The sequence below is a fragment of the Corvus cornix genome, chromosome 5 (genome assembly GCF_000738735.6).
Source record: "Corvus cornix cornix isolate S_Up_H32 chromosome 5, ASM73873v5, whole genome shotgun sequence".
Taxonomy (NCBI): Eukaryota; Metazoa; Chordata; class Aves; order Passeriformes; family Corvidae; genus Corvus; species Corvus cornix.
Window position 1 is genome coordinate 53,029,988 of NC_046335.1, and position 15,890 is coordinate 53,045,877.

The following is a 15,890-nucleotide window of genomic DNA, read 5'->3' on the forward strand; positions in this document are numbered from 1 at the left end:
ATGAAGATTAAATCATCATCTCTTTCAGTACACAAACTCTTTATTTCTGTACAGGAGCAGTACTGGTGAAGCACAAGAGTACAGGTTCATCTGTAACTGAGGAATGTGCCTTTCTCCCCCACACCCCTGAAAGCAGTAAACACCACTGTTAAACAGCACAGAGAACAGTCCATATAATAGCAAGACACCAACACCACTAATTCACTCATCATTGACCATGACTAACAGGGACTGTCTCACATAAAAAGTCATTTTTGAAGATCTACTAAAATGGGTCAGAACCACATCAGCATGGAAGCACAGACTCTTGTACCAAACTCCTACCTTCTTACACATGCAAATTTCCAAAGTGCAGGTTTCCCACTACTTTTAAGCTTACTTTGTGGAAACACCTTGCATTTTTAAATAGCACTTTGAACCAAAGAAGAGTGCTTATTTAATCATGTAGTGGGTCATATTCTTCATTCCAGGAGACACACACTGTGCAAAGTTCTATCCAAGTTCACAAAACTGGTAATTCCTTTTAATATAAACCTACAAACCCCATGCCCAGTGTTTACTATTTGAGTTTTGACGGGTTAGTGAGGTAAGTAAAGATCTGCTAATGAACATCTTGGCAGCTGTGTTGTCCCATCCCTCATAGATGTAACATTGCTGGCTCACAGCAGAACGTTACCTGGTGATCGCACACTGCGGTCACTGGAAAAGCACACAGCCCCATCCCACCTAATTCCAGTGACACATCCCAGCAGGAAAGGTCTCAGTCCTTAAAGAGTATTGCTGTATGATAAATTCTAGGCCTTGGAATCAAACATCTGAAGAAAGGACAGTTAACAAAAATTCAGTTTTGAAATGACTCATGTTCAAGACACTCATAAAGCAGAGTTCTGTTCACCCACTCAGGTGAGGATAAAATCTTTGGCAAGTTAACTTCAAGGATGATTTAACAACAGAAAACCGAAGAAAATACTTAATTACTGTCACATTACTTCCACTACAGAGTGTGTGTGAATACAAAATTAAAGCATTATGTATATGCAGTGTAAGGATTAAGGCCAGCCAGGTTAACCTACAGCTCCTACTTATATCAAACATCCTTAGGGCTTCCTCAGAGGGCTGTTCTTCCAGGATTCAGCTGGATGCAAATCACAAAGAACCACAGCCAAGATGTTCCTTCCAAAAATAATGGATTTGGCACATCCCCTCTACAGGGATTGAACAGCTCAGTTCAAACCCATACACAGAGATCTCAGTGGTTGTCCTGGTTTCCAGAACTGGAAAGAGTATGGATTAGAAAACCTTTCTAATTAGTTACAGAATTTTCTTTAAAGGAAAGAAAAGGAAGTTAAATACACCATTTCCCATGAAAAAAAGAACCATGCCCACTACATTGATATGGGGCTCAAACTTGAAACCTAGTAAATACAAAGGTTTGCTAATTGCTCTGGTACACCTACCTCCTGCTGTGCCTGTCAACTGGTCATTTTATCCATTCTAGTTTCCTGATCTGTTAATGAATTCCTCTCCCATTTCTCCCTTGGCTTCCAAAGATCCAAACAGATAAGCCAAGTAACTAGACAGAGGAAACAGTTACATTAATGACATATTTAAATTCTTATTTAAAAATAGGAAAAATTAAGAAAAAATATTCCAAACCTTAGCATTCTTAAACTTTAAAATACCATCACAACTGTGATGAAGTAACTCAGGGGAAAAAGTGTATCACACTTCTCTGAATATAAAAATCCTTTCCCTGAACAAACCTGCTCCTCAGTACTGACCTTTTAAGAATTAGAGTTGTTTAATTTTTCCTATCACTGCAGAAGGTTCCAATTTATTTGTGTACCTAGAAGAGGTCAAATCAGAGCCAGGGTTTTTTTTTTTTGCAGAGCTGCATTAAGGTACCTTGTTGACACCACACTTTAAGAGAGCTCTGACTCACAGTGCCACACTTTTAACCACACCACCTCTACAGTGCAATTGTATTTGGATCAAAACTCAGTTTTCAGACTTCTGTAGTACTAAAGCCAAGAAATTCCTTCAACTTAAAAGAACTCTGACATTTCTTCCAAAGTAACTTTATTGCACAATTCATACACAAAGTTTAATATAGTGGAATGTTCTTAGCTATTAATATGATCTCTAATGTTTAAATTACAATTTCACATTAAACCTGTAAGAAATGTTCACTTAACACAAGAAAGTTAATTTGTTCTAATGCCCCCCGCCAACAGCTGTTTGCAGTAATTCACATTTTCAAGGTCTAGCTTCTGCAACTCATTGACATGTCCATGCCAATGAATTCCTTTTCCAAAATTGTTTGCTAAACATTGCACTTCAGATTAATACCAACCAGTACCAAATTACTAGGTTTTCAGTGTTAATGTATCTATTTCTCCATATAACATACAGTACATATATTTTACAAGGCACACATTACAGTATCTACATCACAGCAGTGTGAATTACAGCAACTTAATTTAAAAAAGCTGTACAGAATACAAAGTTTACTTTTTCACTATTTAAATAATTTTTGCATTAGTTTATATTGTAATTGTCATTATGCTGCAATTAACAATCTGTTTGCATCATTATAAAATTACATTTTAAGAAGTTCATGTAAGTTCTCAGCAGAAAGTCAACTTATAAAATTTCAGTTCAGAAGTATAATTCCTGAAGTACTTGAAAAATAAAGTTAGCTTGAAGCTTTCATTTAGATGTTCTTTCTGTTCCAGTGATATAAAAAGTTTAAAAAATTCAAAGGTTATTTGAAAGTTCTGAACATGGACTAATGCAAGCTCAAAAAGCAAAAAGAAACTGAACCGGTGCATGATTAGGAATATTTGCACGTTTTAGTGGAAAATCCTGGGCCAGCAACAATTTTCAGCCCAAACAATAACCTCCTTTATGCAACCAAACACTCCATACATTTACTGAAGAATATCTCATTGCTATCAATGGCTTAAGAAAGGGGGGGGGGGGAAAAAAAAAAAAAAAGACTTCTAAGCTATATACACTCCTAAAAGGATTTTTCCCTAGTTAAATACAGATTTACACACTAAGCCATACTGGCTCTCAAATGACAGACACATGAAGAGTACGTTGCTTCTGTCTCTTAAAACCCATGATAAATTTGACAACGGTGTCACAAGCCAAGCTCAAATGGGTGCCATATGCTGTGCACATTCTTTAACAAATTGATGTATGATACAGAAATTTTCAAAATCTAATTAAATTATTTGGTAGCCAATTAAGAAAAATAACCTAAATATGCATATCTACATGTGCACATGCCTTTTAGTTCAGAACCTGTCTGTGACAAAAGGACTTAAGCCTTATGGCATCATGGAATTTTAACAGGTATGGTAAGGAAAAATGCAGCCTTACAGTAAGCAAGATTTATGCTGATATTCCCTCAAATGCTACACTTGAATATTTTAACTTGATGTTACTGAGAAAAAGTAGTGTTTGTTAATATATATATAAAAATTAATTCTCTACAGTAGCCATTCATTTCCATAACACTATTTGTGCACGAGAGGCTTAAGATGGGTTTCCTGAATACTAACAATTTTAGACTGTCTAAACTCAGCTCTTTAAAGATTTTATTCTGCTAGCCACAAAATATTGTTGCACTCCAGCTGTGATACCTCTTATCCCAAGCTGTCACATGCATATCTTGCTGCAAGCAACATTATTGTTGAAGAAGTTTCTCTCTGCTACATAAAAGCATATTGCACTTGTAGATATAAAGTAGAGCACCCTTACTTAGATTATCACTTGTAACTCTTCATATACCTTTTAACTCTGATCTCATCACTTCCAAAACTCAAGAGGAACAGATAAAACCACAGCATCAGACAAAACTACACCTTAAGTGCTAATTCAAATAAAGGCATTCTCTTCAGATACACCCCATGTTTAGAAATAATTTTAGCTGTTCTTTATCAAAAACTACCAAGAAGCTGATTTACTGCTTTTAGGATTGTGTACGAAACTGTTTAATGTTTCCCAGCTAATAAGACTATGCTAAATATCATATTTTAAAAAATATTCTAAGAGATAAGTCTTGTTAGAAGAATAAGGGGAAGTGCACAAGTACATTTACAGACCTGCCTACACTCTCCAAAACAGATTTAAAATAATTAATACTAAAAGTCATAACAGATCAGATTAAGTATCTGTAAACACTAAGAGCAGCAATAACTTCCTACTGAAGAACAGGCAGTGGGACATCTTCAAGTTTCAACAGCAAAATTTCAAATTAATAACCACTAGTGCTAACTCATCATCTTTATTCACATTAGTTGTGAATAAGGGACTGCTTTTAAGGGTAGGAACTGTGAGGTCAAGCCATCTGCCATGGTTCATCTCTGTTGCAGTACACTGTGATGCTCAAACAGCAGTTTGCAGTTGTAGTTGTGCTGTTATAAATTGCTTCATCGAGTAGTTGAACTGTTAATATCAAACGCTGTTGTTGAAGTAAACTTTGTTAATGATCCAAGAGTTTGCTGAAAGAACAGTTTAATAACGAAGACTGCACACACAGAGACTTGCTCAGATACCCTGTGCTTTAGAAGAGCAGCGCAGACTCACGGCAGCCAAGAGGAGAAGGAAAGGACAGACTGTGGAAGAACAGCAAGGAGAGGTAAAACCAGACGGTCGGGAAAACCAAAGCTTCAAGTGGTTCTGCCATGATCAGCCTCGTGGGCAGGGTCAGGGTCTGTGGGGCTGCCCCGCCTCATCCACCATGTTAAGGATGTAAGTGGCAATGTCATCTTCTGTGGGGGCCTCTGACACCACCCAGGAATCTCCTGCCCCGGTCACCTGCCGGCGGCACACAGGACAGTTTCTGTGGCGGTCACTCCTGTTAGGAAGGCACAGAAATGAGTCGTTTTCACTGATGGTCTCTTGCTGGCCAGAAAATGCCAAAAGAGCCCCCAAACAAACAAAACCCAAGCAAAACCCAACTCACTGAGAACTTCAAGAATGATCACAACTGGATCAGACCACCTATCTATTTTGTTTGTTTAAAAACATCTTTCTTTGTGAGGAAGACTTCTGAATGGAGCTCCATTCTTTGAGTGAAAATCTGGAATCCTGTTCCTCCTAATCATTTGCTCAGTTCAGACAGTATGCATCTGGCTACCTGGCCAGAAAGTTTAAATGGAAATTCACTGTCTAAATTAATTCTTCCAATCTTCAGGAATTCAGCTGAGGTCCTTAGAAACCAGTCTCCATAGGCTTCCTAGATAAAGAGAAGAAGGAGCCCTTTTCCTGAGTCATACAGCCCACTGAAGTTTAGAACTGGTCCCTCAGAGTCCCATCCCTCTCCACCATCTTGGGGATCCCAAACAATTATGTTTGAGCTGGGAGCCTCTGTTATGCCTAAATTAAGAGGAGATGAACCTTAAAAATTACAGACAAAAAAAAAAGCATGGTGTAACTGGAACTTAGTGAGGAGTTCAGCTGATTCATCAGCCAAAGCAGCATATAATCCACTCTCCACCACAGTCACTAAACTAAGGCCTGTCTTGCCAACAGATGTCAAGAGATTTTCCCAGAAGACACAAATTACTCATAATATTCTAAGATCCAGTGATTTTTTTACTATGGTTTTTCCTTGTGGAAGCCCAGTGTTTGTTACAAGAGCAACTTCCTCTGTAAGTCTTTCAAAAAGCCACAAAACAAATTCTTGCACACAAATTATGTGTAAAACCATTTGCATTAACTAGCCAAAATAAAGCCTTTAACAGAGCAGGTCTGTGTCCCCTAATGCCAGACTGCCAGGACACTTCCCTAATCCTTGTAGGCCTGTATGGTCAGACAAGAACTATGCTCCTCCACAAAGCAATTTTTCTCTCCCACTTTTCCAACAACTGGTGTATTAGAGATGCAGAAGCTGAAAAGGTGTTCAGTTTGCTGTGAAGCTGAACATTGCAAGGTACATGTTACACATAAATTTGAAGGTGCTGCCATTGAGAAGAAATATCTTTCTGGAAGAGTCTGATATATTTAAATCAGTAAATTGTATGCTATTTATTTGAAGTGAAAGCACAACATATGGAAAAAATTCCCTCTGCTAGTTATTTCCCAAGTAAGTGACAGTCCAACTTGCCTTCATATTTGCATAGTCTTAACAAGCCTTAAATGAGATTTTGTGAAGCATAACATGCCAGCGTCTGCATATACCATCTTCTCGAGTTTTTGAGCAAGACTAAAATTTAATTAATTTTAGAAGAATAAAAAGATGTAAGAAATTACAAAACAAATGCTGAAGAACTCTTTTACATCTCTTTTTTTACAAAACTTCCTGCTTTCCTTTTGCTGCAGTCTGATTTTACTCAGGCTTGTTATGTATCATATGTACATTAGCTTGGAAATATCTTCAGACATTAAATTATATGACAATCATGGAATCTGTCAAACCAAACTGTCAGATAACCTCTGCATACTATAAAATAATGAATATCCTTTAGTCTGTATTACCATTTATCAATGCATTTCTGGCAGAAACTGTGAGCACACGGCAGGATTAGATCAGCACGCCCATCCATGCAGATGCAACATTCCTCTTCATCTGTCAGCTGTTTAACCCTGCAGAAAAGAAGACACTGTTTTCTTCCAGATGTTTGATAGTTATGCCCCAGTAACTACACCAGTTAGTACATTTTTCATAATAATTACTGATGGCCAGAAAGAAACACCTGTGCTTTTAATCCGTGAATGAATCTTATGGCATCCCATCCTATGTCAGCAGTACATGAACTAAACTAAGCCAGAACAGGCATTTATTTTTTGTGTCAGGTGCTTTTGGTGTTGCAAAGGGTTCTGTAAATCCCTTTTCATATCAACAAGGAAGTGAGAGGAGTTGTAACTGCTTCATATCCCATGACTGGGCAAAAGAACAGAAACACTGTTTACATTAAAGGCAGGAGAAGAACCTGCCTTCCCGTCACTGCACGTCAGGCTGAACTAGTTCACAATGAACTTTGCCAAATTTCTGTGTGCTGGTTTATATCCTAGACAAAAACATGCATGGCAAGAGGATCACCACCAGAATGCATGTTCACTCATTTCACGTGGCATCAAAATGCCAGGAGCTGAACTGCTCATTAGATTGAAAAGGCTGATTTTAGCTTGCAGTACGCTCCACATAATTGCTCATCAAATGAGGACTCTCAAGCTGTTACCACAGCTTTTCCAGTTAAACTCCCAGGTGTTCCTGTTGGTGGGGAAGTTTAAAAATTATCTCACTACCCAAGACAGACACTGACATTTTGTATCTTTTTCCCGAATAAGAGATATCTGTATCTAATGTTCTTAGCAGTAGTATCTCAAATACTTGCACCATCAAGATTTCTCAAGTGTGAAAAGGTGCAGAGAACCCTCAGCTTCCACTGGCCTAACCAGACATGTAAAGTTCTCAATTTTATAGTCACAGCTCACTTCCAAAACAACCAAGGAAGTGTTCAGAAATACTTGGGTTTCCAAAAATCCTCATTTGAGGATCCCTGTTCTGACTTGAGGAACAGAGATAGCATTCTAGAAAAAATGGCATTTCAGGAGAGTCAGTCCACCTTATGACTATTGACCAGACCATTTTAGCTTAGGCATCTAAGGGAGCTTGTCAAACACAGAGTATTTTTTAACTGTACAGATTAGGAGGCTACTGGACAGCAGTCAACATGCCTTTGTTTTATTTTTCAGTCGGTCCTTGGGGTTTCCTTTTCAATTTGCTTTTGGAGAAGTTACTTTAAAATGACAGATTTTTTTTTTTATAGATGGTAATTTGCATACAATGAGGACAACAGTTTCCAAGAAGCCTATCTTTTGTGTAGCTCATCATGTTCTTTAGACCAGTTCCCTTTCATTTTCCTCCCCCATGCAATTCTGAGAACTAACCTCTAAAAGCACTTGAATTTTTGAGATTTGCTGGTGTCTATACAAGCAATCATACAAGGCCAATTTATATAGTTAGTGCTAAGTAAGCTTTAGTCACAGGACTAAGTTCCTGAAGAAACAGTAAAATAGAAGTGTGTCAGACTAAGGAAATGCTTGTCCCTTCATTATCAGAAAGCATAAATCACTCAGGCATATTCTGAATGCTCTGAATAGGAAGTGGATGTTGTAGAGAAATCGTGGAAATAGTTCAGGAATAGTGGAAAAAGTTCAGAAGAATCTAACAGATAACACTCACTCTTTTTAGATAGTGAGGGCTAACTTTTCAGAGCTGAAAAATGTCTAAAGGTGAGAACAATTTAGGCAAATGGGTGATTATCATAGAAAAATAAACAGAAGATTTCATTGGTGTAGAATACTTGAAGGTGCTTCAGCCTGTATTTCCCTTAGCAACTTGTAAAACTTGGCTAAGACACAAGCTCATCATACTAGCAAAGTATACTCTTTTTATTTGTGATTAATACTGCCTCAAATGATGAAATTTACAAACATGAAGGGTGCTCACCTGCCTTGTCTCCAAGACTGAAAACTGAAAAAGAAACTCACATAGGAAACCTTTTATCTTCCTCACTGACTTTAGCAATATACAAATTTGTTTTGCCTAAGTATCTTTGTTTGGCTTGTTTGTTTGAAGCAAAAGACCATTTCCAGAAAAACATGTGTTCTGGTATAACCTTGGGAAAGCAATTTTCCTGTTCTTTCTCAAACATGTTCCCAATTTCCAGGAAATTAATTGAATTTAATGAAAATAATACCTTCTGCAATCCACTGACTTAGAAAAACCTGTGGGCTCTGTGGAGTAACAACACAGCTGACCCCTTTCTCATTTCAAGAGCTGAAGTGTGACACTCAGCCTGCTTTATTAAAATACCTGGCTGCCAGCTCTTCGCTGGTTAACACAGAGAACTCTACCATTTACTACCTTTTTTTGTAAAACCTAGCTCTACCTCACTTAAAACTGAGTTAGAACCCTGAATTTATTCAGGAAGTGAAAAGTAAGGAATTACTGGTAGCAGCAACACTTCCACACAGGGAAAAGGTGATTTGCTGTTATATTCAGTTTGAACTGAAGTTATTGCAGGTGTTGACCTCAGACTTTTGTTTTTCCTCTGGTTAACAAAGCAGAATGTCAACATGAGTGAGACAGTTCCCATTTTTCCAGTCTTACAAGTTAAATTATTACCATAACTGATGAGTTTCTAGTGGCAACAGATGGGAACTTTCACATGCCAAAATGTAAGAGGAAGAGAAAGTTTAAGTGGAACAATAACAGAATCCGCTTAAACAAACACTGTCAAACCCCCTGAATTTGTAGCTGCAGCTGATTCCGTTTCCTCCCGTTTCCTTATTCAGGAGATTCAACATATACCATGTTTACATTAGAACTGATCTCTAAAAGGGTTGTTCTGAAGCTAAGGTATGGTAGCACCGTATTTCAGAATTTCACCCAAGTGCACTGCAGCTCCCTTGGTGCAAGGGAAGGTGTCTGTTCATGTTTGTGATGGTACAAAGCCTGCAGCTGCCACGAACGAGCAGTTCTGATCAGCAGGTACTTGTGGTTCAGGTTTTAAGCACAACTCCCTAAATGCTTATGTTGCAATTGGGGTCAGAAGGTAAAGTATATCAGAATACCTTCCCATCCACAAGCTGGCCTGACACGATGACAGAGACATCAAACTCTCAGCAGCTTCTTCAGAAGTATCACTCTGTGCAAGAACTCCTGCTGCTTGACTGGTGATGTCTTTATAAAGTTGAGTGAACTGATACAAGTTCAAGATTCTGGAAGCTTCCACGATGCCACTTGTTTTATTTATCTTAAGATATAAGAATTGTTTACAATTACTTATCAGATTTCAACCTGGCATTGCTCAAAATGTTTTTAAAGCACTGAAGTGTTTTAAAGAAGAGACTGAAGGCAGTAGTCTCCCTCCTAAGTGCCCATCACCCCGCTAGCAAGCTGCAGTCTGCCTCAGCAAGAGTAAGGACTGCACACAGCTGTTACAGCATGAGGAACACCACAGGCAGCACCACAACTTTAGGGCAAGGCAATTGCCATCACTACTCAAATGGATTAAAGTTTGAGTAGGGACCTAATGCCCAAAAAACTGGGCTAAACTTACAACCAAGCACAGGATCATCAGTTATTTGATATTTGAACTTAAAACCGCCTACAGAGATGGCTGCCTTGATGAAAACTAGGAGTAAACAGGAAACTACAAACTGTTGGTTTCAAACAAAGTTTGAGGGTTAGCTTGTTTCACCACATGTTAAGACTGCTCAGTGGATTCAGGATCATTAAAGGACTTTACCTGATACGATACAGAGGGGAAGATCTCCTCAACAGATGGAGCGAATTTCATACGTTTTTGTCATGGTCTCCCAAATAAGTTACAACATTGAACTTTTAGATTGGTTTTCTAAGGAATCAGACTATGTAAAGGCACACGAGCTCAGTTAATAATGCCTGGAAGAGCTGATTAATTTCTACTACTATCAAACTCTACAGTTCCCAGTTTGTTGTACCATTGGATTATTTGACCTCACAAATCACCTGCATTTTGTAACTAAAGGGCTGAAAGTGCTCCACTGGAAGGTATCACTCCTGTAAGCTTAGTTATAAAAATGGTTAACGCGCTGTTGGCAGAAACTTAGAATTTAGACTTAATTTATCTCCAACAGCATCTTTGAATACATCATCTGTATCAAAATACATGTAGAAGGTGTTGGATTTTACAAGTCCTCAAATCTTTGCATACAAACTGCCCATCAAATTGAAATGTTCACACTTACTTTGGTACATATTATCCTAACGATCACCTTCCAGAAAGCAGAAGAATCAGACCCAGGTTGCACTTCAAATAACAGATGTTTGTCTTGTCCAGAAGCCAATTTTGCAGTACTGAAACAAAGCAACATCAGTTTAACAGCATGTGCTGGACCTGCAAAGACCAGCAGCCTCAGCCAAGTGGGATTATTTACGGTTCATTTGTCTGCTCTCTATCCTTAAAAGAGATTTTAGCAATACTGCCCAGGGGCATCAAAGTAGAGAGTAATGACCTTCTTAGCACGTCACTGAATACACAATCCACTTCCATTTAAACTGCACAGCAAACATCAGAAAATGCTGTGCAAGACTTTTGATCCAGCATCAGCAAGCAGGTGTACTTTATAAACATTTAAATTCATATATGCTGTCACTGCTTATTACACTAATCACACAGTCTTGTGTCCAATCTGAAAAGATTACTTCCTCAAAAAGTATGTAGAAAAAAAAGCCTGTGAGTACCAACATATGCGGATGACGTGTATTTTTGTTAGTATATATTAATAATGAGGTAGTCAGGTAAACGTGTCAGGTGAATGTGTCAGGTGACCTGAGATTTGCTTTTTTAATGGAACACAGACACAACGGTCTATTCCATAAGAATCAGAACAAGCTATATTACATTCAGGCTTAAGTAAACACTGGAACAAAAGAAACCACTTGAATAACAGTATTAATTACACTGATACATGCCCAGATTCTCACGCAAAATATCAGGTAATGTTCTTCAAAATCTATTTATGCATCTTCCCAGAAGACAGCTATGTGTTCTTGAAGGTCATTCACAAAAGTATGACCCTCTCCAAGATAACTTCTAGACTGAATATAAATTCACATTTTAGTTACAGCAAACATTACAAAGCCCTTATTGAGTGTGTGTGTGTTTCCACTTCATTTTATCACTCTCATTTTATAATGTAAATACTGGCTAAAAATGACAACACTGCTTTTTTGCTCATTTCCTTTTACTGTCATCATACTGGTCAAACAAAAGGCAGGCTATGAAAAATGTGACAAAAAAGCAGCCTTTTGTTTGGGATTATCTAGGTCACTGGTTTGGGACAGTAAGATACATCTCATCCTTAATGAGGAGCAGCCTTGCATGTCTGCAGAGGTGGCAGGGATGGTCACAAACAGTTCTGTCTGAGGTGCCACCCTCCTCATGTAGCTCTGCTGTCCCTACCAGGCTCCTATTGCTCCCTCCTGACTAAAGTGACAGGCAGAGAGGAAGCAGCATTGCATCTTCATGTGGAAGGGAGAAGCTAAGAGACACAGGTGACACTAACATAAAGATAATGCTTAATCACCTCTTGTGAACTTCTAAGAGAGAGCAACACTTGCTAGAAGAAGAGTATTGGAGAAAAATGAATTTAAGGAGGAGAAAAGGCTTTGGTTTTGAAGCATAATTACAACCATTATAGAAACATCGAGAAATGAAGGAAACATTTCAAAACCATGGGTTGAGTTCTGGCTTAGCCAGCACAGAATAATATATTGCATACAAGGTCTCTGTAAAACATGAAAAAAAAGAAAGAAGCAAAGTAAGGCTTACATATCATTGAGTTCAGCTACTCTTCCCAGAAACTCTTCATAGGTTAGGAAACCACTTTCTTGAACCAAAGAGGCATGCTTTGCTACTTTTTCTGGCAACTTGTTAATTACAGTTTGTGTGTGGTTTGAAATCTGTTGACCCATGGTGAAGTTCTTCACCTCAGTTCTGTAGGGAGAAGTTCTCATTCACTTGTAGAGTCCCTGCTAAAAATATTTGAGAGAGTTACACGTGCTTGTGAGTGGCTACTCCCTTATTTTATTTTTGCCTACAGCAATTATTCCACAAGTAACACAACCTGAACAGTCAGATCAGAAACAATGCAGAACACTTCGAAGAGCGTGGAATGTGGCATTATAATCTTACTCAAAAGGTACTATTTTGCTTACAGCAATACGTTTATTAAACGGGTAATTTTTCACATAGATTCAGCTCCAACACACACATACATAAATACATCCAATGGAATGGAAAAAAAAAATCTTGACAATGGTAAGTTATGACAAACTTTGTTTATCCTAGATATTTGTGGGTATGAATATCAGAATGCCTGCAAATAAGCACATCAATGTCTGTTTATACATAGACATTACATTAGGAATCAGCTTTCTTACATCAAACTTACATCGGCAGATCAAAAGAACTCCCACAGCATTCTGAAACTGGTAAGCCAAGGAATCCATGTCAGTATAAACCAATTTAGAGACTTCCCTATCAGCACAAAACACTCAGCTTTAGGATGTATTACTGAAGTGACTTGCTCAAATGTCTCCAACTCCAACTTAAGTTAATATTTCCTTCAAACTCAAGTATTTTTCCCCAAAAGCCTGCCTAAGGATTTACACCATGCCCTCCAAGTCTTTAAGTCTTTATCCACTTACTCCCCTAGATGCCTCTACATTTCACTTCCCCCAAAATGCCTCTTTGCAGAGTTCACTGTTTGTAAAGCAAACCACTTGTGTCATGCCCTTTTAAGACCTCTACAGATATAGGTGTGCAAGGGCAAGTGAACTGCAGAACATCCACCTAAACTAAAACACAGAGCAATCTGATAGTAACTGTGTTATAAACTCCAGACGAGAGACATCACAGAGAAGCAGCACTTTGCCCTGCAGGTACCCGTAGCAGCACTTGGGCTTAAACCCACCCAGAACAAAATTTACAGCTATTGAGATCTCACCACGGTGTAAGTAAAACACAGGACACCAAGCGAGCTCCTGTCAGAGCATACTGAAGTACTATGCAACTTCACCACAGTAAGCTTCCAATTTATGGTGGGAATTTTGACCAATTTCAATTCCCAGATGCGCTCCCCCTCCAGTCACTCTTCTCCTCCCCAATAAGGCTCCATTCGCCTCCCAGCCCGCTCCCTGGGACGTGTTTGATGAGCACACGCCCAGGCCACACACGTCAGGCACTGCCTATCAACAGCACAACCTGTCACCCTCCAGACACCTCCTCCCGGATCTCCCACGCTAGTGCTCCCCCGAGCTTCTGAGGGAGCACCGTGCCTGCTGCGGGCCTGAAGAGCTCAGCACCCAAATCCCAGCACTGAAAAGTTTGGTGAAAAACATCTGCGAGGATGTCTGCAGAACTGGATATTAGAAAAAGGTTCTTCACCCAGAGGGTGGTCGGGCACTGAACAGGCTCTCCAGGGCAGTGGTCACAGCACCAGCCTGACAGAGCTCAAGAAGCTTTTGGACAACACTCTCAGGCACATGGTGTGACTCTGGGGGTGTCCTGTGCAGGGCCAGGAGTTGGACTTAGATCCCTGTGAGTCCTTTCCAACAAGGCATTTCCTGCTACTCTATGAACTGTTCCCTGTTAGTCACCCGTCAAGACCTGACACGCCCCGCGTCACCCCCAGACCCACGAAGCGCCCCCAGCAGCGCCGACGGGCCCGGGCGCGCCCGGCCCTCCCTCCGCCGGTGCGGGCCCTCAGCGCCGGGCGCGGGACGGGCCGCGCTCAGCCCGGCTGCGTCACGGCCGCCCTGCCCGCTCCCCCCGCCCGGCCCTGCCCGCACCCGCCGGCTTCCCCCCGCCCGGGCCTTGCGCTCGGCGCCGAGAAGCGGCGGGGGGCGGGTCCCACCCGCCCCGCTCACCGCATTCCCGGCACATCCCGCGGAGGAGCCGCCGCCGCCCCACGGGCACCGCAGCGCCCCGGCCTCTCCCCCGCGCCGCGCAAGCGCGCGCCCGGTGGCGGCGCGCGGGGGGTGACGCAAGCGCGCGGCTCGCGCCGTTGCCGGGACACGGCGGACGCCGGGCCGGGAGCGGCGCTGGGAGCGGGACCCGAGGCGGCTCTGGCGGGCCGCTCGCAGCCCTCCTCGTCCTGCAGTGGGCCCCGCCAGAACATCCATAGAATCACAGAATCAATTAGGTTGGAAAAGAGCTTTTGAGATCGTCGAGTCCAGCCTATGACCGAATACCACTGTGTCAACCAGACCATGGCACTGAGTGCCACGTCCAGGCGTTCCTTAAACACCTCCAGGGACGGAGACTCCACCACCTCCCTGGAAAGCCTGTGTCGATGTCTGATCACCTTTCTTGTGAAGAAATTTCTGCTAATGTCCAACCTGAGCCTCCCCTGGCACAGCATATATCCTCTCATCCTATCGCTGCTTTACTGGGAGAAGAGACCTGGCTACAGTCCCCTTTCAGGCAGTTGTAGAGAGTAATAAGGTCATCCCTGAGCCTCCTTTTCTCCAGGCTAAACACCCTCAGTTCCCTCATCAGACTTGTGCTCCCGACCCTTCCCCAGTTCCATTGCCCTTCTCTGGACTCGCTCCAGCACCTCAGTGTCCTTTCTAAGGGTCCCAGAACTGGACACAGCACTCAAGGTGTGGCCTCACCAGTGCCGTACAGGGAGACAATCACTGCTCTGGTCCTGTGGGCCACACTATTATCCATTCTGGCAGGCAGCAGAAGTGCTGTATAGAGTTGGGTTTTTTAAGAAAACACTCTGTAATAGCTGGACTGATGAAAACAGGGTCACTTTTCACCCTGCTGCACCCTCAGCAGATGCACACTCAGTGCTGCACTGTTCAGGGTTACCAGTGCCTTCACTCTTTCCTATGAGATCTATTAAATAGTGATCTAAATGATGCTTTATGGAATCTGAGTGCCTGGCTCAGTGGGATCATCCCAGGCCACAGCTGCTGTGCAAATCCCGGTCTGCAGGGAGGATGTGGGCGGTGGATGTGAATGGCAAAGGTCAATGCTCACTGACCTTTTCACAAAAAAATCCCAACACCCATAAAGGACAACAAGCCATTGAGAAACAGATATCCTAGGACATCCTCTGGGTCATCCATATCCTGATGCTGCAATATTTAATTCTGCTTTTTTTTTTTTTCTTAATTTAAAGAGGAGAAAAGGAGTAGTACTTCCCCTTCCTGCCTGCTTCTGTTCACACATAGACACACGTACTTCCCACGACAAAGGCATCCCTATATTCCAGACAGGGATTGGGCTGGACTGGAAACCTTGTTGTATTTCCTGCAGGCCAAGCACCCCTTTTGCCTAAGGTCAGCAAACATCTGTAGCCTCAGTGTGGGA

General features: G+C 41.2%; 1 protein-coding gene across 11 annotated transcripts; it reads right to left on the minus strand.

Moving 5' to 3' along the window:
- Positions 1-18: 18 nt before the first annotated feature.
- Positions 19-14,528, minus strand: RNF141 (ring finger protein 141). 11 transcript variants are annotated; one of them, XM_039551841.1, is made up of 8 exons: positions 14,438-14,526; positions 12,961-13,046; positions 12,339-12,541; positions 10,753-10,861; positions 9,595-9,776; positions 6,490-6,597; positions 1,458-1,573; positions 19-1,274 (listed from the first exon to the last, which is right to left on the minus strand). In XM_039551841.1, the coding sequence occupies exons 3-7, from the start codon at positions 12,521-12,523 to the stop codon at positions 1,495-1,497; spliced, it is 663 nt and encodes a 220-aa protein (XP_039407775.1). In that variant the 5' UTR covers positions 12,524-12,541; positions 12,961-13,046; positions 14,438-14,526; the 3' UTR covers positions 19-1,274; positions 1,458-1,494. The 11 variants fall into 11 exon arrangements, with proteins under 11 accessions (XP_039407775.1, XP_039407774.1, XP_039407768.1 ...); XM_039551840.1 differs by having other exon boundaries at positions 19-1,573; XM_039551834.1 differs by lacking the exons at positions 19-1,274; positions 1,458-1,573 and adding an exon at positions 2,058-4,867 and having other exon boundaries at positions 12,339-12,538; positions 14,438-14,524.
- Positions 14,529-15,890: the final 1,362 nt, after the last annotated feature.